General features: G+C 31.7%; 1 protein-coding gene across 3 annotated transcripts in view; it reads right to left on the bottom strand.

Moving 5' to 3' along the window:
* The window catches only part of LOC114324603 (anoctamin-10), a 139,016-nt gene extending 116,599 nt beyond the window's left edge, over positions 1 to 22,417 (bottom strand). The window contains exon 1 of one of the 3 annotated variants that reach the window (XM_028272470.2): positions 22,293 to 22,417. Coding sequence is in view for 1 of the 3 variants with exons in the window: in XM_028272469.1 (XP_028128270.1) it covers positions 122 to 254 (133 nt within the window). In the remaining 2 variants the exon portion in view is untranslated. Of the gene's footprint in view, positions 1 to 121; positions 265 to 18,838; positions 19,027 to 22,292 lie in introns of those variants that run through there. The other 2 variants (XM_050644204.1, XM_028272469.1) reach the window with 2 other exon arrangements.
* Positions 22,418 to 24,753: the final 2,336 nt, after the last annotated feature.

The following is a 24,753-nucleotide window of genomic DNA, read 5'->3' as shown; positions in this document are numbered from 1 at the left end:
AAATAAAACAACGAAATAAGGGAAACAAGAAAATCGAATTCTCATAAATCACCTATTTTAACTCGGAGCCGAGCAGCTTAAAGATTAATAGTACCAACTTATTTCTCTATCCATCTCTTACCACGCAATGCAACCAACGTCTTGTGAATATTCCACAGACTGTTAATAAAAAGGTCCTTTTCTTCGTCTTCATCGTCTGAATAATTCAAATTTGAGGAAACAGAATGCGTTTCTGTTTGATGAAGTCTTTCCATCAATATAACTCTACAAAATAAGCTTTTAAGAATAATGTTTAGAGAAACTTCGACGGCGACAATAATAGCAGTTGTACGTTTCTTACTTAAACTAAGTTTTTTTTAGAAATAAATGTGGAGGTACAGATTAAAATGTAGAATAAAATTCTTTATTGTGATTTAAGTAAACGAAAAGGAAAAATATATATCTATTGAATAATTTCAACAAAAAAAAAGACATATAAGTTCTAAGTAAAAATGAATCAACTGAAAGCTGGCTGCGCTCGCTGATTTAACTAGAATATTAGGCCAGGGTAATAAGACAAAAATATACCCTGTTCGTGACACTTCAGCAGCCAGAGTACTGAAGCGTTTTTCCACAAGTAATACCTATAGGAACAAATTGTAACTATTTCCTGCGTAGGATCTGGCGGCCATTTTTATTTATAAACAATTAACTGTCAAAAAAGGCATTTTTCCTTTTTTTTCAAATCAATGGAAACAGTGAAACTTATGATTTTTTTAGTACAAATATCTTTGAGATTATTGAAAAAGTTTTAAAATGACATATTACAAAGTTTGATATACTCCTTTATTGTTAATATAATTGCGAAAAAAGGTCGGAATTGCAAAAAAAAATTATTTTCGCAATAACTGTTGTAAAAATTCGGAATGGGACGTTTCATCGCCGCCGTTTCGATTCCGCCGTTTCGATGCCGCCGGTTCATCGCCAGTCCATTTCATCGCCGTTCGTTTCATCGCCGGCCGTTTCATCGCCGGCCGTTTCTACGGCGGCGATGAACTGGCGGCGATGAAACGTCCTTGACCCGTAAAAATTAGTGTACAGGTTTGAATTTTTTGTCAAATGAGGGTTCTTTGGTGTTTAATATGTGATAAAAATGTCAAAGCGATTATTTCTATTCTTTAAATTTTATTCAAATTGTTTATCTCAGAGAGCATTTTTTTTGCAATAACATAAGTCAGAAAAAAATTACGTTAGAACCATTCCACAAATGTCAAATGGAAGAGCATGAGCTATATTTTCAACTTGGTTTAAAGAAAGCGAATAAAAAATGCATTTATTAGTAATAAATAATTATGCAAAATTATCGTAAATCTTTCCTTATAAACTTTTTGAATAACTTTTTCCAAAAAAATTAACTTTTTTACCCTGTTTTAAGTGCACAACTACCAAGTAATAGTATTTATATCATAATTGATAAAAAATTGTAATAAATATATATAATTTCTTATATAACAAAATAAAAAGTTTATAAGGAAAAATTTACGATACTTTTGCATAATTATTTATTACTAATAAATGCATTTTTTATCCGCTTTTTTTAAACCAAATTGAAAATATATAGCTCATGCTCTTTCATGTGACTATGTGACACCTGTGGAATGGTTCTAGCGTCATTTTTTTCCGACTTATGTTATTGCAAAAAAAATGCTCTCTGGGATAAACAATTTGAATAAAATTTAAACAGTTAAATGAATTGCTTTGAAATTTGTATCACATATTAAGCACCAAAGAACCCTTATATAACAAAAATTTCAAAGCTGTACACTAATTTTTACAATAGATATTGCGAAGTTAATTGTTTTGCAATTCCGACCTTTTTTCGCAATTATATTAACAATAAATGAGTATATCAATATTTTAATACATAGGTACGTCATTTTAAAGCTTTTTCCATAATCTCAAAGATATTTGTACTAAAAAAAAACATAAGTTTCACTGTTTTCCATTGATTTGAAAAAAAAGGGAAAAATGCCATTTTTTGACACTTAATTGTTTATAAATAAAAATGGCCGCCAGATCCTACGCAGGAAATAGTTACAATTTGGTCGTATAGGTATTACCTCTCGAAAAAACGCTTCAGTACCCTGGCTGCTCGAGTGTCATGGAAAAAACCTTATTACCCTGGACTATACCTTGGAGGGTGTCCCGAAAAGATTGGTCATAAATTATACCACAGATTCTGAAGTCAAAAATAGGTTGATTGAACCTCACTTACGTATATACAATAGTGCACGCAAAAAAAGTTACAGCCCTTTGAAGTTACAAACTGAAAATCGATTTTTTTTTATTTATCGAAAACTCTTAGAGATTTTTTATTGAAAAAGAACATGTGGCATTCTTATAGTAGCAAAATCTTAAAAAAAATTTTAAGTGAAATTTGTGCACCCTATAAAAATTTTATGGGGGTTTTGTTTCCTTTTGTACGATTATAGAGAGCTGTTAATAATCTGAAAATTTATTTATAATTTACATTATTAGGTATATTTTGAAAAAGAAGCCACATCTCGATAAAAGGTGACATCAAAAAAAGACTCAGAGGCAAAAAAAGTTTTAAAAACACTGTGTTTACCTAATGGTACCACAATAATAGTTTAATTGGAACGTACACAAACATTTGGGGGGTTTAAAGGAGCAAAACCCCCATAAAATTTTTATGTAAACATATTAAAAAAGAAGCCGCATCCCGATAAAAACTGGCTTATCTAAAAAATACTAAGAGGCAAAAAAGTTTTAGAAACGTTGTGTTTAACTAATGGTACCACAATAATGAATTAATTGGAACGTACACAAAAGTTTTTAGGGGGTTCAAGGGAACAAAACCCCCATAAAATTGTTATGGGGTGGACAAATTTCACTATAATTTTGTTTTAAGATGATCCTGCCATAAGAATGCCTCATGTCCATTTTCAATAAAAAATCTCTATTAGTTTTCGATATATTGAAAAAAATCGATTTTTATTTTGTAACTTCAAAGGGCAGTAACTTTTTTTATGAGAACATTTGCACCAAGGTAAGTTAGGTTCAATCGACCTATTTTTAACTCCAGAATGTGAGGTATAATTTATGACCAATCTTTTCGGGACATCCTGTATAATGCGGCTGTAGTTTCGTGTTGCAACGAAATTGAAGATGGTTATTCATTTTTGATTTACATGTTTACTCTGATTGGAGTACGAAGGGAACCATTCTCGTTGGAACTTTACCGCGCTGGGCAGATGGGACGTGAACTATAAATTGTAAAATTCCCTCATCTTCTTTAGTCTCAGCATCCGTTATGACTTGCAAATTTTAGAAGCCTCGGAGGTGTAACGGGAGAAGGTTCCCATTGTTTTCAATCTGGTGGGATGTAGAGTAATATTTTTAATATTGTTTTATGTGCTATTAGATTGAAAGCTTAGTCTTTTGCTAGCAGTTGCCGCTAGGGCATCCCTGCCATTTCGTTCGTTGCAATTCGTGGCTGCACGCCGGGGTTTGTCCTGGTTGAGTTAGAGAAAGCAGCATATGTGCCTCCTGATGAGAGACTAATAAGTTTCGGAACCGGTAGAGATGCTTGCTGCACTCTCTGATTGAACTAGAATATAATGCGGCTGTAGTTTCGTGTTACAACGAAATTGAAAATGGTTATTCATTTCTGATATTAATGAATCATTTGAAAACATTAAACATAAACCAGGACTGGCCAGAGGGTCGGTATGCCTTTGTTAGAATCTATCCATAAAAAAGTTTACGTCGAAAATTTTTTGAACCTTTACCAAAAGGTAATGCCGCTACAGATTCTCATAAAAAAAATTGTTTAACTTGCTTACGACTTCGCTGTTTGATTGATTTATTGGTGCGAAGATCAATTGAGTTTTTGCGAATTACAAATGATCAGATAACCTAAGGACATCATAAGAACATCATATTGAGCGATAAGAAGTATTCAGTTCAAAAATATGTCTGCAACATTTAACAAAAAAACACGCATGTGAGTGCGTTTAGGTCGCTGCATATTATCAAGCACGTAGCGTTTATTTTCCGAAAAATATGATTTCACTGAAAAGAGACGTAAGGTGCCTGGACCTCGATTTTTGACCCTTTGCTTCGTTATCGATCATTCGCTATCTGTACACTGCCTTACTAATAAAACACTCGTATTCTAAGGTTATTCCGTATTTATATCTAGAATAGTTATCCTAAGTATAAGGTAGATATAATACGAAAATAATTTGTTACCAATAAACTCGGTATAAGTTAGTTATAAGTATTCCCACTTTCTTCCGAAATAATAGTTTGGCAACGGCGCAATCTTCTACACAAATGCATAAAACAACGATATGAAACGGGTGAAATATGTCAATTTTGACTTTTCTCTACAACTGACAAACCAAATTCCTTCATTTTTTAGAACTTTGTTATTGTCTGCTATATTTTAATAAATCGTTATTTCGTATGTTGTATGTTGAGTTTGAGTATTTCATAAATTGGCTTCAAATAAAAGAGAACGTTGCATTAAATGGGAAACTAAAGAAAAAGTAAACAAATTGATTTATTTTACTTATAAATGCAATGTAAATACACTAATTTCAGCATATTTTGAAGAATATTGTGAGAGATTTTCTACATACACACACCGGCAAAATTAGCCGAACAACTTAAAAATGGGACATGTTTGATGCCTCGAATCTCCTAATCCTGCTGTTCGATTTGAGTGATTCTTTTAGTATGTTACTGCCTTATTAGTTAAGAATATCGGTGTAATAATATTGTTGCTAAACAGGTAAACGTCATTTTATACCGGGTGTTACAATCATACTGTGTTTTTTTCATAAAGTTCGGAACACCCTGTGGAATATTCTAGCATATATAAAATATTAAAATTAAAAATTGATTGTAGACTTAGGCTTTCTTAACATTTTCTTTTTTGATTCATGTGCTTATGTTGTAAAATAAAAAAGTTATGTGCTTTAACAACTAGCCATGCTTTTTATCAATAAATCCTCATAGTAGAGGAGGAAAGTATGCTAAATTTGCAGTTACTCGAGCGTTATGGGGACCTATTGGATTGTGAAGAGTGGGTGCTAAAACCAAAAAAAGTTAAGTTTTCCATAAAGTGTGGGACTCTCCATTTTTTAATTTAATTTTCCATTTCCACCAATCGTTTTTCCGATTATAGGAAATATAGGCTATATCTATCCATAATTGAAAAAAATGTTGCGAATAAAAGTTGCTTATTCTTACGTCAAGGTTTGAAACCTGCAATAAAAATTGGGGGCTCCTATTTAAGATTTTAAAGTAACCCCCCACCATACCTCCGTGGGGGCTCGTGTTTGGTGCCATTCGGTAGATTTTTGAAAAATATTGATAGGTGTATTTTGCAGTTTTACGATCTGATGTTCATTTCGCGAAATATCGCAGGGTTCGTTTTTAAAATTTTTAATTTACCCCCCATCCCTCTCCGTGGGGTGTCACGAGCCCCCAAGGAAGTGGGGTGGGGGATTTAATTTAAAATATTAAAGAGGATCCCCCAATTTTTATTTCAGATTTGGATTCTTTACGTAAAAATAAGCAACTTTTATTCGACACATTTTTTCGAATTATGGATAAAGCGCTATAATCGGAGAAAAATGATTGTTTCAAATGGAAAATTAAATTGAAAAATGAAAAGTCCCCCTCTTTATGGAAAACTTAACTTAACCTTTTTCTGATTTTAGCACATACTCTTCACAATCCAATAGGTCCCCATAACGCTCGAGTAACTGCAAATTTAGTATACTTTCCTCCCCTACTATGAGGATTTATTGATGAAAAACATGGATAGTTGTTAACGCACATAACTTTTTTACTGTGTTACATAAGTAAATGAATCAAAAAGGAAAATGTTAAGGAAGCCTAAGTCTACAATCGACTATTGATTTTAGTATTTTATATACGCTAGAATATTCCACAGGGTGTTCCAAACTTTAAGAGAAAAACACAGTATGCTTGGTACACCCGGTATAAAATGGTATTTACCTGTCTAGTAACAATATTATTACAACGATATTCTTAAATAATAAGGCTATAACATACTAAAAGAATCACTCAAATCGGAACAGTGGTTTAGGAAATTCAAGACATCAAACATGTCCCATTTTTAAGGTGTTCGGCTAATTTTGCCGGTGTGTGTATTATAGAAAATAAAGACCTTATTATTCTTGTAAAGTGGAGGATAAGCCTCATCCTCGCTTGTTCACAGTAAGTGAATCACCTGTTAATTTTTCTAAAAACCTCACATCATCTTAAGGAAACCAGATTTGTATTGTGCAGTCTTTGAAAAGGAATTTATGCTTTCTTTGAAAGTTTTCCTTTTTCGTGTAGTTTCCATCAGGTTAATTAAATTATCAACTTCCTCGTTAGCTGCAATACCTCTTAAACACATTTTCTTTATTATCTATATATACGCTGTGAGCTTCGCTGGTATCGCCAACTATCAGATTACGAGTGCAACTTTTGCTGGAAATTTAATGAGAAAAGTATTGCGAATAATACCAAATAATTGCTTCAAATTTATTATTTAATTTTTATAGTGTAATATTTACAATGTAAAAAAGCAATTAGATTATTTTTTTAAGGATTTTGCTTATTATTTTGACGTATTGACTGGCGAATATTAGTTTCCTTCTTTCCTACTTTTGATACTTTGACAATTATCGTGTAGATGGCGCTTAGATTAATAGATTAATTATTATATTATAAAATGTAAAAAAACAAATTTTAATATTTAAAACGTAAGTATATTTAAGTTAAAAATATATACCACAGCTTTGGCCAACTAATATTTGTCCTATTAATGTTTTTAATTTCAATGTTTTAAATTAATCACTTTGACATTTATGTCAAATTTCCAGTAGAAGTTCACCGATTTGTCACTACTGGCGCTCACAAACTTTTAAATATCCCCTCTACCTACGAGCTCATAGCGGATATCTACTCACAAAACAAATAAAAAAATAATATATTTTTCCTTCTGATGACTTTGACAGTCACAAAATAGGTTATACCAGACTTAAACAAGGGTGTGGGTCGGTATAAACTAGGACTAATTTTTTATACCAAGTATAACCTATACCTAAGTTATTCCATGTTTATTGGTATTTAGTGATTTTGCCTATACCTGATTTATTCTCAGTATAACTTTTATACTTCGTTTATTAGTAACAGTATAAACATATACGAAGCGAATACGTTCGGTTCGATAACGAAGCGAAGGGTCAAAAATCGAGGTCCTGATACGATACGTTCCAGGCAGTGTGAATTGTTCATATTTATTTAAAACCATTAAGGGCCAGTTGTTCAATCAGTAGTTAACTCATGGATTAAGTAAACCGTAATTAAATTTAATCTAAAGATTATTTTTTAAGAAGTTGTTCAATGTTAGTTATTTTTTTATAACTTTTGGATTTATTAAACCCGAGTACTGAAGCGGCGACAACGTTGCCAGTTATTAATTAACGACTTGGAACAAACTTTATCATGAAAATTGTACATAAAAATGTGTTCTGTGTTATAAAGTTAATGATTTTTGATATGTAGTGTTTAGTACATGTCAACTACTACTGACAGAGATTTTAATTTACATTATTAAACATATTTAAAATGGAAGAAAGTATTAAAAGTACAAATTGCTAACTTTGCGTAAAAAACATGTTTAAATAGTAATGTTAATTTTTTAGCTTATAAAAATAATTCCTATTCCTTCACAAAAATTTCATTAAAAGTTTTTCCAATTTGTTTTTACCTGATTATTACACATAATAAAAAAAGCGAAACTTCTAGAAAAATGTATTTATAAATAATTAATAATTATCATGCATAAAATTTGTAGAAAGCATAAGTACCTATACACTGAGAGATCTAATTAATTTTTGTACTGGCTATATGTGCATATCACTGGGTTATAATAATATAAATTTTTTAAGAAACACATTTTTTTTAAGGCAAAAAAATTATACTAAAAACAGCTAAGAAATATTCGTCCTCTGTCATATCTCTGTCATCAAAATAAAAGAGAAATAGCCATTATTATTAGAGACACGAAATTGTAATAGATTATTACTTCATTATTACTGCAAATCTTATCTACGACTGAAAATTTATAGAAAGAACAATTCAAAATACACTAACTAACTAGCTAGTGCAATAACTATGGTTGTTTCAATTTGGAATTTTCTTGAATATATTTAATTTAAAACCAGAAAGTAAGGTTACAAATCTTTAGTTAACACCGTTAATCCTTTGTTTTTGAGCGATTAAGATAATCTCTTGTTAACAGATGGCTAAGTGTTAAACTTGCATTGAACAACGCAATATTAAGTTTAATTGAAGATTATTTTTAATCTGAAGATAATCTCCAATTGAACAATCGGCCCTAAATCATAAAATCGGAAACTAAAACGCTACGTGCGTGATAATATGTAGCAACTGTTCCACATAGTGTGTGGTCTGATCCGATTCGAATTTATTTAATTTTATTTTTATTTAATTTCCTTTTATTTAGTTCAATCTGGTATAATTTTACTTAATTTATTTTATACAAATATTTTTAAATCAAAATTAGCCAAATCGATCTAGTAGTTTTCAAGTTGTTATAAAATAGTTATTTATGAAACAGTTGCTTTTTGCGAACGCACGCGATGTTTACAGCACAAGCGACAGCGACGCGAGTGCTATACATCGCGTAAGTTCGCAAAAAGTACTTCACGCACAGTTTCATACAATATTTTATCTATTGTCTGTCCCACCTTGACTTTACAGTATACGAACATACGGCAATACAATCCTTATGCGAATTTTTAGCGCGGCGATGCCGATTTTCTTCAAAAGAATTTTCAATCGGACATTACTAAGGTCCTAAAATGTAGGTCCCTAAAAATGTTAAATTAAAACTATCCCGTTTACAGTCAAGTAAAACAATATTTTTCATTGTTTTTTTGTGAGTGATAGTCATTTTCGAAAAGTAATCAGCAATTTTATAATCGATATACGTAATAACTTTTTTTGGTTAAGAATGTTAGAATATTCAACATTAAAAGTGGATGTTGTTCTATAGTTGTTAATTTATGTATTGACAGTATAGACAGTTCTGAAGTAATGTCAAGAAAAATATAAAATAGATTGTCAGTCAAGTTTAAGTAAAGTTTTATATTATCCTACCAGGTCCTACAGTTGAGAATAAATAGAGTATAATTATTGTTGATGGTCAGTTCACCTAAATTAAATTATAACAAAGAATATTAAATAAGCTTAAAATTATTACTGACAACATTGTATTGAGTAACTCATTGCTTATTTGGAAAATTTGGATCCTAATTGCAGTTTATTGTTATTCTTAATGACTGATTTTCAAGATGAAATTAATGTCATTTTAATGTGTTTACACCCTACGACAGTGGCAGTGAAAGTGAGGAAGACGGGATTATAGAAAGAAGCTAAAATATATAGTTTAAATGTATTTTAATTATTTCTGTAGGTACCTACGTATTTATTAAGGTTTAACATATTTATGCGCTTAAATACATTATTATATAAATGTTTTATACAAAATTATTTTTATTTTGTTCACATAAAGCTATTTTTCGAAAAAAAAATGTTTTAGAACCCCTGACAGCCACAAAATGTCAATAATATTAATTTCTAAGTTATTAATAGTTATCCTATTGGGACCGTGCAAGTTCGGCAAAGCGACCCCTATTTCTACGCTCTATACTAAAATTCGCACTTTTAATTATATTGGCCAATTATATTAGTCCTGGTTACTGGATAATTGTCAAGGCCATAGTCCAAAAAAATAATAAGAAGAAAAAATAAGATTCAGGTTATGTTATGAAAACGACAACAATTGTATGTAGTAAATAAAATTAGTTATTAAAATTCAGTACTGCAAGCAAAATAAAATTAATTAAATTTACCTTTATATAATAATTGCATATCATATCAATATTGTGGAGCAATATATAATTTTTCTGCTTCATTGACAGAAGGTATGAAATATACGTCAATTTGACAATTTCAATTGACAATATGAATTATTTAAGATAGTTGCAATATTTCTCCGAGACTCGCGCAGGGTCGTTTCTCGTTTCCCCTTCCAAGTACTTGCACACCGCGAATAGAAAAAAGTATGTTTGCTTAAAATCTGTTTCTGATAAAATTTGGCATCACTGTTGGTCATAAGAACCTGTACTGTAAAGTCAAAGTGGGACGCACAATAGGATAAACAAATAAAAAACTATAACTCTTCGTCACTGGAATTCATTTCTATTCTACAATTTTTAGAACTTTTGACATTAAAAAATTCTAACTTCTTTCCAACATTACTACATTATTATATCGAATCTGTATCAAAATCAGAAAGCAAGAGTAAGAGTCGAAGGAGAACTGACAGAGGAAGTAAGTATACTTAGAGGAGTTCGACAAGGGTGCATACTTTCACCACTCTTATTCAACGTCTACAGTGAAGTGATATTTCAAGAAGCTTTATTGGATATTGTGGAAGGTATTTTGATCAACGGAAATAGCATTAATAATATTAGATATGCGGACGATACGGTCATATTTGCGAGTGACATGGAAGATCTACAGTACATAATACAACATATATACAATGCATGTGAAAGGTACGGACTGCAAATGAATCTCAAGAAAACGAAATCAATGATATTCTCAAAAAAACCACAAAATGTAGATAACCTGAACATCAATAATACAACGATCGAAAGGGTAACAACATATAAATATTTAGGAACGTGGCTATCCGAAGATGGAGATCAAACAAAAGAAATCAGATCTAGAATAGAAATGGCAAGAAACACGTTCATACAATTGAAGAACTTACTTTGCAACTGTAACCCTCATCTAGAGATCCGTACAAGAATGCTACGTTGTTACGTTTTTTCTACTTTACTATACGGCATGGAAGCGTGGACAATAAAACAGTCTGAAATCAAAAAAATAAACTCCTTTGAGATGTGATGCTACAGGAGAATCCACAGAATATCGTCGACTGATAAAGTAACTAATATAGAGGTGTTGCAAAGAAGAAGAAAGAATGTGAAGTCAAAAAAACTGTTAAAATTAGAAAGATTCAATATCTGGATCATATAATGAGGGGCGAGAAGTACGTATTACTTAGGTTAATTATGCAAGGGAAGATACAAGGGAAGAGAAACCCAGGACGACGCAAAATATCCTGGCTAAGAAATTTGAGAGAGTGGTTCGGTTGCAGCTCATTAGAATTATTCAGAAGTGCGACCAATAAAATTAAAATAGCGATGATAATTTTCAACCTCCGATAGGGGAAGGAACCTGAAGAAGAAGGACTTCTTTCAAACCACAAAACTGTCAAAACTTTTGTCGTAATTTATTGCTGACAATGTCATCACCATGACAACGCGAAAGTTAAGGATATTTGATTATATGAAAGTGTGCAAAAAACAGTGCGAAAAAGTAAACCCCATTTAAAATACATTGTTACTTCACGCACACTTTATATCCTTCATGTACTGCTATCTATAATGACAGTTTTCACAAACTAAAAACTTATACATAATATGAGATAGAGTAGATAAATAAATTATATATTATAATAAGTGTATTGTATACCGCAATACACACGGGTCACGCTAAATAGGATTTCGGGCCCGTGCAAAAACATCATATCGAGCGATAAGAAGTATTCATTTCAAAAAATTGCTATACATAATTTATGATTTCAAAAAGTAGATATGCTTTAAAAAACTTGAGGGAGTCTGGCGCCTTCTCTTTAGAGTTAAAGGCATAGGCGCAAAATGGCGCCTGTCAAAATGTCAATGTATTCACTTTTTTCGAATCCTGAGAAAACTAATAAATATTTTTGAAAATTTTAAACGCAGAATCGAAGATTACATTATTACTGAGTGCCGAAAGCCCTGAAAACTTCTATAATGTCTATTTTAATAAGTTACAGGGCTGAAAAACTAAGAGAAAATTTAGTGTGATTTTTAATTTCAAATATCTCATTCAAAATAAGCTTTTTATTTATTCTAATAGACCAGTAAGGATATGCGAAAAAACGTCTATTTTTGGATGTGAGAGGTGGCATTCGGATTTTTGCAGATAAAGTTAGGTGACACCTTCAGTAATAATAATTGACTTATCTTCTTCTTCTTCTTAAGGTGCCGAGACCGCTTGTCGATCGTTGGCTCTCGTGTTGCCCAGCATATTAACAATCATTGTCTTATTTACAGCCGCACGAAATAGTTCAGTGCTAGTTTTCCCAAACCATTGGCGTAGGTTTTTAAGCCAAGAAGTTGTACGGCGGCCCACACTTCTTTTTCCCATTATTTTACCTTGCATGACAAGGTGAAGTATGTCATATTTTTCTGGGTGACGCATTATATGACCAAATTATTCCAATTTGCGCCTTTTAACCGTGTTCACAACTTCGCAACTTTTATTCAAACGTTGCAAAACCCTTTCGTTTGTGACTCTTTCTACCCAACTGATCTTCAGGATACGGCGGTAGACCCACATTTCAAATGCTTCTAGGTTTTTTAAAAGCGATTCTGTCAGTGTCCATGCTTCGACCCCGTAAAGTAGTACTGGGAATATATAACATCGGACCATTCTTATGCGAAGTTCCAAATTTAGATCATGACTGCACATGATTTTCTTAAATTTCATAAGACTTGTTCTTGCTTTGGCAATTCTACTTTTTATTTCTGTACTAGGGTTCCAGCTTTCATTAATATGAGTACCCAGATATACAAGATTACTTACTCGTTCAATTGAGTCATTACCGATTGTTACGTTATAGTTATTATTATTTACGGCTGCCTGTTTACTAATAACCATAAACTTTGTTTTTCTTGCGTTGAGTTTGAGTCCATATATCGCGCAGAATGCCACCATTCGGTTCAATAACGCTTGAAGATGTTCAATTGATCCAGTCAGCAACAAGGTTTCATCTGCGTATCTGATATTGTTCATAAGCATACCATTAATGAGTATTCCCTCTTTTGCGTTTTCCAACACTTCATTTAAGATTGTTTCAGCGTAAAGATTAAACAACATTGGTGACAATATACAGCCTTGTCGAACTCCGCGCTTGATTTTTACTTCTTCAGAGCACTGATTCGCAACCCTAATACATGCAGCCTGGCCCCAATACAAATTTGCGATTATTCTAATGTCCCTACCGTCCAGACCGGTAGTTTTGAGAATATGTAGCATTTTTTCATGGCGAACTTTATCAAAGGCCTTTTCAAAATCAATCGCGCACATGAAAACGTCATGATTTACATCTCTGCATCTTTGAATTAAAACTTGAGTTGCGAATAGTGCATCACGCGTTCCAAGGCCACAGCGAAAACCGAATTGAGTACTTGAGATTCTTTCCTCAATTCTTCTATATGTTCTTTGATGAATTATTCTGAGAAACGTTTTCAATACATGACTCATTAGGCTGATGGTGCGATAGTCGCTGCATTTTGTGGCTCTGTGTTTTTTTGGTAGTACAACAAATGAGGATTTAAGCCAATCTTTAGGAATTTTTCCGCTTTCGTAGATTAAGTTGAACAATTTCGTAAGTATCTTAATGCCCTCTGCACCTAAAAGCTTTAGTGTTTCTACGTAAATCCCATCTGGTCCGATCGCCTTGCCGTTTTTTGCGTTCTTTATAGCGTATTGCACTTCTTCCTTAGTTATTGGAGGACCGCTTATGTCATTTAGCGTTTCTAGTTCGCTTATTGACTTATGCTCCTTCTCAAATATGCCCGGAACATTAATAAAAAAATTACAATATTTAAAAATTTCGAAAAACATCGATCTTTTTCTGCTTTCTTTGCTTATAACTTTAAAACGATTCGTTTTGGAACAAAGTCGTAGAGAAATAAAATAAAGATAATTGAATTTTGTATGATATACGACTGGTAAAAAATGTCTTAAGGTATTACCTTTTCTGCAATATAGCAATAAATACAAAATAAGGGGGCAAAATAAGTCTGTTGTTATTGAATATTTTTTAATCACGTTGGTGGCACTTAGAACCTTAGTAATTCGCTTAGAAAATTCTTTGTAACATACTTAAATCGTGTACCAAATTTCATTAAAATCGACTTAATAAATTTTGCATAATAAATTTTCAATCTAAATGTTTTTAAAAAAGTTCAAATTTTTTAAAATCTTTCTGAACAAAAAGTAGACCATTTAGAAGTGGCTAATTTGTTTACATATAAAGAGGTGCTCTACCTATCTAATACACTTTACAGAATTAAAATCGGATTATTTAAGGGGGCCCAGCAATGTTTTAAATTTATAAACACTTTTTTGGCTTATAAACAAATAGCTTTGTTTAATAATAAAAAAATTAATTTTTAGCAATGCAAATAATTAAAACCGGTATAATTTGACTTAAACTTTCAAATGCTGTCAGCGGAATTGCTATTTTATTTTTTAATCAAACCTTATTCGCGTTCAAAAATTGCAATTTCTCGATTTTTTTAAAGTTCCACCGCGTTTATCTCGAAAACTATGCATCCTACGAAAAAACTTGTAAAAACATTTTTTGCTTAGAATTACCCAAGAAATACAAAAAAATATTTTATTTTGCGAAAAATCTATTTTATGTAATTCCTCAAGTTCTCTGTTTATAACAATTTTATCGCCATCTGGATCAACTGTTAACCAAAAAATTCGTGTTCTACGGGTCAAAATACATAAAAAAAACTTGAGTAAGTCCATCTGAATAAAGGTAGCACCCCCTCCTGGCCACAGCACTAATTTGTTTATAAACCAAAAAATTGTTTATAACTTTAAAACATTGCTGAGGCTGCTTAAATAATCCGATTTCAAATATAAATTTATGGTGTGAACGTTTAGTTTGTGTATATTCCCACATGACGTACACGCGAATGTGGTCTAGTTTGAAATGCCGTCAGCTTTCGTACGGCGCGGTAGACGTGAAGTGGGTTTGAGCCCCAAGCAAGTTATTATTTTTTTATATAGATTTTATGATTGTTAGTAGGTATATTATTATATACTTTTTGAAGATATTCTTCTTTTTTGAAAGTGGTAGATAAGAAAGTTAGTTTGATTTTTAAATAAAATAAGTATAAATAACCTTTTAAGTATATTTACTTCGTTTAAATTACCTATTATATAATAGAAGAATATCTTTTTACGTGCGTACAAAGTACACACACATTCTTTTTTTGCATAGAATTACCCAAGAAATACAAAAAAAAATGTTTTATTTTGCGAAAAGTCGATGTTATGTAATTCCTCAAGTTCTTTGTTTATAACAATCTTATCGACATCCGGATCAACTGTTACCCAAAAAATTCGTGTTCTACGGGTCAAAATACATAAAAAACCTTGGGTAAGTCCATCTGAATAAAGGAGCCCGTAGCACCCCCTCCTGGCCACAGCACTAATTTGTTTATAAGCCAAAAAATTGTTTATAACTTTAAAACATTGCTGAGGCTGCTTAAATAATCCGATTTCAATTCTGTAAAGTTCATTAGATAGGTGGAGTACTTCTTTATATGTAAAAAAATTGACAAATCTTTTTATGTTCTAGTTCTTGTTGTGCAAGATTTTAAAAAATTTTAATTTTTTAAAAAAAGTTTAGATTGCAAAATTATTATGCAAAATCTAGTAAGTCAATTTTAATGAAATTTGGTGTACGGTTTTAGCACATTACAAAAATTTTCTAAGCGAATTAGGAAGGTTCCAAGTGTAACCTAAGTGATGTAAAATCATTGAATAAAGACAGGCTTGTTTTGCCCCCTTATTTTATATTTATTGCTATTTTGAAGCACGGGTGATAAATTAAGACATTTTTAACTAATCGCATCTCATAGAAAATTTAATTATTTTTGTTTGATTTCTATAGGCCTTTGTTCTAAAATGAATAGTTTTTAAGTTATAAGCAAAAAAGTAAAAAAAAAACGAAATTTTTTGAAATTTTTAAATATTTTATTTTTTTTATTAATGTTCCGGGCATATTTGAGAAGGAGCATAAATCAATTATTATTAACGAAGTTATCACCTAACTTTATCCGCAAAAATCTGAATGCCACCTCTCACATCCACCTAAAAACAGATCCTTACTGGTCTATAAGGGACTTTCGTCCCTCGGTAATAACGTAGTCTTTCATTCTGCGTTTAAATTTTTCAAAAGTACTTACCTATTAGTTTTCTCAGGATTCGAAAAAAATGAATACATTTAAAATACATTAAAAATTTTAACAGGCGACATTTTGCGCTTTTCCCCTTAAGGTTAGCACCTTTCTTTAGCCACTCCCGTCCTGTGTAACATGGATTTGAAGTTCTTTTTTATTTCTAACTGTCCAATATTATGTCCCTTATCATAGCTAATTTTGCATTTTACATCTCTTAACCTTTTTGCTATTCTCTCTGAGCTTTGCTGGTATCGCCAACTAGCGGATTACTAATGCAACTTTTGCCGGAAATTTTTAAATTTATTATTTAATTTTTATCGTATAATATTTACAACGCAGAGTTTAAATTGTAATCGATGGTTAATATCACTAAGTACCTACAAAATTTATGATTCATTATGATTATTTTTTAAGATTTTACTAATCAATTTTGACGTTCTATTGATGAAATATTAGTTTCCTTCTTTCTTACGTCGGATACTTTCACAATTATCATGTAGATGGCGCTTAGATTAATAGATTAATTTACGAAATGTTAAAAAAAATCAAATTTCAGTATTTAAAACGTAAGTATATTTAAGGTAAAAATATATACCACAGCTTTGGCCAACTAATATTTTTTATTATTAATGTTTTTAATTTCAATGTTTTAAATTAATCACTTTGACATTTACCTATGTGAAATTTCCAAAAAAAAGTTCACCTACTTGTCACTACTGGCGCTCACGAACTTTTAAATATCCCCTCTACCTACGAGCTCAGAGCAGATACAACAAATATCACTAGCCTTCTTCCATTTCATCCATCCCACTCATCAAACTCTACTGTATGTATTTCTATCTATTTTCCCATTGCATTGTAAAGTAATACTTTTTACAAGCTTCTCACCAATTAAATTGATTCAGCACAACTTGAGTGTTTCAGAATTGAACCACAGAGCGATTCAATCAGAAAAAATACACTACTACTGCATTCCTAGATGTTAGTAAGGCATTTGACAAAGTGTGGCAGGAGGGGTTTATTTACAAAATGAGCCAACTTGGATACAGCAAGGCAATGACATGCATTCTTTTGTCTTATCTAGCCAATAGAAAGTACAGAGTTCAGATAGGGCACATCCTGTCTGAAGTTGGAATGATCAAGGCTGGAGTGCCACAGGAAAGAGTACTGTCACTCTTTCTGTATACGATATATACTGCAGACACACCAACCACCTCACAAACCATGTTCAGTCTATATGCTGATGACATAGCAATAGCAGCACGAAGTCTGGATCTACACCTAGCAAGAAGATGCCTACAAGATGCTCTACATCAGTTGAAGGATTGGTGCATTGAATGGAGAATTGCAGTAAAACCCTAAAAATCAAAGGCAGTCATGTTCCAAAAAATATTCAGTAGTCTGGACTGCCAAGTGGAGATGTTCAACACACAGATAGAACAGTCCATTCAAGCAAAGTATTTAGGAGAATGGGCAAAAGAATTACATATACTACACATATCAACAGTGGAATCACTAAATGCAACACATTAAGACGACTATAGGATCTTGTATTGGAAGAAATAGCAAGTTAAGCCTGAAAATAAAATTAAGAATGGCATATAATTTAACATGTGGATCAGTAGAGTTGAGCCAAACCTGTAAAAACTAACAGGAAGAAGATTCTAATAGCACATAACCATATTTATTATTATATTATGAGAGGCTATCAACATTCCCATATACCTACAAATCTGAAAGGTTTCCTATACAGGGAAACCAAAGAGGTAAGGAAGCTAGATAAAATGAATGAAAAAGCATATGGCATCTTCAACGAACTAAGAAATCAACAGGATGAAAATCTATAAGGGAACTTAACGAACTATGACTACGGATAGATTGACAAAGCACAAAAAACCAGACACCAGCTAGAAGGGTATAAGAACAACATATTTAGGAAAATTAAACAATGGGAACTTTGAGTTGGTAGAGGCAAATGATTTTTCATAGTATAGAGATTTTTACAACCTCAATAACAAGTTGTTCAAACAAATGACACAGATTTAACATCTAAATGTGACATTTCTTTGAAACATAAAAAATAGGCACAAAATCCTTTTAAATAATATATCTACCAGAATTAAATGGAATTTGCAAAGTAAATATCTAAACTACAGATTGAAAAAGTATATCATTATTTTAATTATCTATTTTAAGTATATCCAGACCTTGAATATGCTATCAACCTTGACTTTATATTTGAACAATTAATTCAAATTGAAATTAATTATTTCAACTTTTACTTATCATATTATATTATAATAACAACATATAAATTGATTATTTCTGATAAAAACAACATGTTGATAATTTTCTATGTTTATAAAATAGGTATGTGCATCTGTAGTACTTAATGCATTTCTGTCTACATCATCTAGTTTTATAGGAAAGTAGCACATTTAAGTACTGTTTTATTAGTAGGAACAGAGAGCAGAGTACAAAACAGAATATTATGTATATAAAAAAAACTTATAAAAAATGTTGTTGCAACTGTGCAGAGATTATAAAGAATACAGATGTAGGAAAGTTGAAGTAAAGGTGACTTAAGTGTGGAATATTACCAAATGTTTTATTCTTACCATAAACTAAGTAGGCTGCACCTATCAGGTAAAAGATATAAACAAAAACAAAACAAAAAACTGCACAGATAACCTTGGTTCAAGACACTCCTTATGGAACCTAGGTGTTAAAAATGTTGACAAGATTAATATTGGTACGTTACATGGATGCCGCATATACCAGATACCTACTCTGAATAATACCTTATTTTATTTTCATATTCTATTTTTATCGCCTAGATTTATTGAGGTTAGAATTTCATTTCCATTTCGTCAATCTTCAACGTCATCGTCATCGTCATATTGAATCGATTCATCGATTGTATCGATTATTCGAAATCGTTAAAACCATCAATTCGATAAGTTTTGGAGAATGATTGGAATTAAAAAACTACTATTCGGAAAAACATGTTTGTGTTTGTAATTGCCCGTCTAGGATTATTTTTTAATCATGTTTAAATTATATAATACAACGTAATATCTAAATGTAAGGAAAAGGAGTGCAATAATAACTTCTAAAGTTATATTTCGAATTCTTACGCTTTCGCCATCTAACGCACAGCTCTGAAAGTTACAAACAGTTTTCTTTTAGCAGATTTTGATTTAATGTTTTTGAAATTTTTAGAGATGTACCTATTTAATTTTATCTTATACTCAAAATAATATTGTTTTAAACAGCACCAGCAGAATTAGACGAGCAAATATTTTAATAAAATTGGATATATTTACACTTTAATCAATATTCCCTTTCATATTTACAGGACTCTGTAAGTGGATTCATTCGGTTCTTCAACAATAGGTGGCAAAAGCAAGATGTTTTATTTTATACATATTTTTTCAAAATTCATTATGATTCATTTATGAGGACTTTATAATGGGTAATGAGCTACTTTTTAAAAGTTTTCTTGAGGATATTACAAACAAGATTATTTAAGGGGATAGGCGCAAACTTTCGGCTCCAATGCCATTTAAATGCATTATTTTTTTTAATCCTGAGAGAACTAATAAGTATTTTTGAAAAATTTCAATGCAGTATGAATGATTACGTTATTACCGAGAGCCGAAAATCCCTGAAAACCTCTATAATGTTTATTTTAATAAGTTACATGGATGAAAAAAAAAAAGAGAAAATTTAGTGTGATTTTTAATTTCAAATGTATCATCCATAAGAAACTTTTTATTTATTCTAAGGGACTTTCGGCCCTCAGTGATAATTTAGTCTTTCATTCTGCGTTTAAATTATTGACAAATATTTATTAGTTTTTGCAGGATTCGAAAAAAATTAACACCATATCCGTGGTGATATTTTACAAATCGAACATTCGCTATCTTTGTCATACAAAAAACTCAGTCGAACATAATGTGGTGACAAGACAGGGACAAACAAAGCTACTTAAATATTTGATACGCTTCAGGAATATTTTGAGTTGTTTATTAAATAAGTAATAATATTGATATTAGTGTGGGTATTTGATAAAAAATTGATTTAAGACGTAAAATTATTAAAAAGTTATTAAATGTTTATTATTTATGGAAGATCCAAGCTGAGAATACAGCATGATATATTCTGTGATCCAAGTATTTTGTTGTTGAAGATGTTCAGAATTTATCTAAGAATTCCATAGTAACAATACATTATTCAATAACAATTCAATATTCAATAAAACAATTCAGTCATTCACAACATTCAAAAGCCATCTCTATAAGTTAATGATCACAACGTCATTGTGAAGTAATGTTTACATCTTTATACCAGTGAGAATTTTACTACACGTAATTTGCCGTGTACCTAGGGTTGAAGAGTAGGGTTTCACGCGGGACAATAGGACGCGGGACAGAATCTTGTACCGTTCCACACTTGTCTATCCCCAGATAGCACATGACATCCCGAGGACGTCCGTTTCAGGTCCCAATTAAGTCCGAATGTACGGGGACCTCAATCGGACGTTCCCAGGAATTACAAATTAATACGTCCCCAGGAAGTACGATTACGGACGTCCCCAGGACGTCTGTTTCAGGTCCCGCTAAGTCAGAATGTAATGGGACCTTAATCGGACGTCCACAGGAAGTACGATTACGGACGTCCCTAGGAATTACGAATCCAGACCAGTTCAGGAATGTATCTAATAACCTTCAGTTATTTGGCATTTGCAGTGTTGCCATACTTTAATTGTTTGATTCTTGTATAATTCCAATCAATGGTATAATATACAAGAATAGTAAGATTAATATATAAAGATAGATTTATAATCTAAACAAAATGTATACAGTTTATCTTCATTTATCAGTTGATCTTCCTTTTTATAACAGTGTTGGTTAACTTTGAATATAATCTACTGAATAATTTAAATTTCAATTAATGTCTTAATAGTAATCATTAATAAAAAGAATTTAAATTATCTTTTGATTTAAAAACATTTATACAGTTGATCTTTATTTATCTTTTTTTGTAACAATTTTAATGAACTTTGATTTAAAATGCCTCTTTTGAGTTTTTTCTATCCAGTATTTACACTGATAATGTACTATTTACTTTTTCAAACTTTATTTTTTTGGTGCTTCAAAATTATTGAAGCAGCTATTTTTAAATGTAACTTTATGTTACGTGGTTATGTTTGTGAAAAAATTGAGGATACGGCAACGGTGTCATATTATGTCAAGCTAGAACCCTGCGCCTGGCCAATCATAGGATAGGGATTAGATTAACCGTTATAGAAGGAAATGTTAGGTTCTATGTTCTATTCATTCTACAAAAGATTAACTTTCTAATGCAAACAGAGGAACAATTTGTACAGCTAGATACATTACTTCAGCAAAAACCGGATTTAATCATGGCATAAGTGTTTTTATATAAGGTAGGAACTTAGGTATATTCTTTTATCTACGATTGTAGGTAAAAGAATTATCAAAATTTGGAGGAGAAGGAACATAAAAAGACGTCTTATTGTTTGTTAAAGTTTAATTAAAAATTGTTTGATATATAGGTAATAGGTATGTGTTTTTTCATTTTAAATGCAGATTTCATCTTTAAAAATTATGAGTAAATTTATATAAAATAATTTTAGACTTTTTCAACATAGTTTAATAGTAATTAAACGCCATGTTTAAAATTTCTGAAAACATTTTACATAATGCCCTAAAAAGGTTTGGTCGGAGGTTCCAAGGAGGTTTTGGACGACCGTCCCAAGGAGGTTTTAGTCGGACGTCCCCAGGAGAGTTCGGTCGGACGTCCTGGGCACGGATGATTTTGTAACATCGGACGTTCTCGGTACGTACCGAGGATTTCCCAGGACCTGAAACGTACGTCCTCAGGAGGTACGAATGTCCTAGTGGTACATCCCGGGTACGTCCCAGGGATGTAATTGTGCTGTTTGGGTCTGTCCCATCTCGCAGCTATTCTCGCTGTCCCGTCCTGCGCCCCTTTCCGTGTCCCGCTGTCCCGCAAAGCTAACCTAAAATATGGTGGTTAACTTACCTTAAACCTTGAAGAATCGACTTTGACAGTAGTTTATCAGTCATATAGATACTATGCTTGTAGGAGTTTTTGGCAGTGTACAAATTACGAAACCAAGTAAAATTACTAGATATATTATAATACTCTCTATACAAAAAATTGCAAAAAAACAAATGACCTTTAACAGTCACAAACGAAATCTTATCGTAAGATTAGGATTAAAATAGGAATGTGTCACGCAACCAAAACAAATTTTTATTTACTAAAAGAAATTCCTTATTTCTTTCTATTTATCACGTTCAATGTCTGGTGGCGTTTTTTACCTAAATAGTTATGAGGCCGCTCCCGGATGAGAAAAATTCTGCTTCGGCTCCTTTGCGGATTCCTGTTCAAAAAGGGCCCCTTTAAACAAATCAGAAAGTTTCTGAGCAAACTTTTTCGTCGGAAATTGTTTAAAGAGTTTTTTAAACAAATTGAAAAGTTCATTAGAACACCTTTCAATTTCATCATCTTCATCGTATTCCACTTCATATTATTGTTGTACAGATGTTTTTAATAATGTTAGATCAAAGACCTTTCTTTTTTCTTATATTTACCTACTTCGCACTAAATTTCCCAGGAAATATTTTTTTGCGTTAGTTTGATATTGTAAGTATATGGTCGATTATCGTCTAACACTTGTTAAAATCTATAAATATTGTTCTGAAGCTATTTCCTTGTGGCATTTTTACAATCAACTATTTTTAATGGGAAACAAGCCACAATTTTACCAAAAATGATTTTATTAACATTTCGAAGCCCAGATCGGGTTTCGTTGTCAAAATTCAAAATACTACTAAAATAAACAAAAATGTTGTTGCTAAGTAAAAAAAATTCTTCTAATAATTTATTTAATCTGACTCATTTATAATGGCAATTCAGACGTATATTATACATTTTAAAGTAGAATTTTGTATTTTGACAACGAAACCCGATTTGGGCTTCGAAACGTTAATAAAATCATTTTTGGTAAAATTGTGGCTTGTTTTCAATTAAAAATAGTTGATCTACAAATATGATACAAAGTGAAATCTATATTCTATATAAAGGGTTGTCTACAGCTATTGCCGTTTGTCAAACATGTAAAATTCTTCATTCCTTTTATTTCTATGTGTTCTTCTATATATTTGCAAATTTGTGACGGCCTCTTCGGATATTGATAAGTATTGAGTTTTCTTCATATTTATTTCCAGGCTCAGCTTCCTGTACTTTTCTTGTAGTTTTCTTATGGTATAGGGAAGCCCATGCAGGGATTTTTGCAGTTACTCGAGCGCGTCAGATTATCATATGGGAAGAAACCTGGTACCCTGCAGATGTACCTCTACCGGGGATTTTTGCAGTTACTCGAGCGCGTCAGATTATCCTATGGGGAGTACCAGATTATCACCTGGTACCCTGCAGATGTACCTTTACCATATATTTTCTCTTAACACAGGGAAGTTCGTTAAGGGGGACCCGAAAAAAAAATCTATCCTTAAAAATACTCGACATTGTCAGATTAAGATAAGGTAAGTTATGCTTCTTTTCATGAGCATTTTTCAGTGCGTCACAAATGATAAAAAAATGGTAAGTCTGTGATAATACACATTTATGACATTTATTTTAACATGACATTTTAGTTAAATCTGACAGTTGTCACATTTTATTTGCAATTTGGCATAAAAATAAATCATTTGTGTTTATTGCATTTATAAAATGATATTTTCTTTGATTTGTATAGTCTTATAAATTGTACAGATTATATTCGTAGATATATTATATAATTAGTAAATAATTTTTTTCGATTATAGCGCCATCTATTGACAACTAACCTATTGACAACTATTCTTAACCAAGAATATATTGGTTAAGAAATCTGAGGGAATGTTTCGGCTGCAGTTCCATCGACCTATTTAGGGCGGCCGCCAGTAAAATAATAATAGCTGTGATGATTTCCAACCTCCGATAGAAGACGGACTTTAAGAAGAAGATTGACAACTAGAATAAATGTTATAAATGTCACCGACGAAATGTAATCACCGACGTCCGTTTTTTTTCTGTCACATACAATTTAATGCGTTAGAAATAAATCGAAAAACTGTGACGCACTGAAAGATCCTCCTGAGAAAAAGCATAAGTACGTGCAAAAGAATGTATATTCTTAGAAAAGAAGTCTGACGTAAGGAAAGGGGTGAGTCAAAAAGTTTCACAAAAAAGCGAATGTTTCGCGAAATGAACGTCGGATCGAAAAACTAAAAGATACGTCTTCAATATTTTTCAAAAATCTATCGAATGGTACTAAACAGGACCCCCCACGGAGAGGGGTGGGGGTAAATTTAAAATATTACATACAAACCCCGCAATATTTCTCAAAATGAACATCAGATCGATAAACTGCAAAATACACTTTCAAAATGTTTTTGAAAAATCTATCGAATGGTACTAAACACGACCCCCACGGAGG

The sequence above is a fragment of the Diabrotica virgifera genome, chromosome 1 (assembly GCF_917563875.1).
Source record: "Diabrotica virgifera virgifera chromosome 1, PGI_DIABVI_V3a".
Lineage (NCBI taxonomy): Eukaryota > Metazoa > Arthropoda > Insecta > Coleoptera > Chrysomelidae > Diabrotica > Diabrotica virgifera.
Note: the sequence above shows the minus strand (reverse complement) of the source record. Positions and strands in the feature narration are given on the sequence as shown.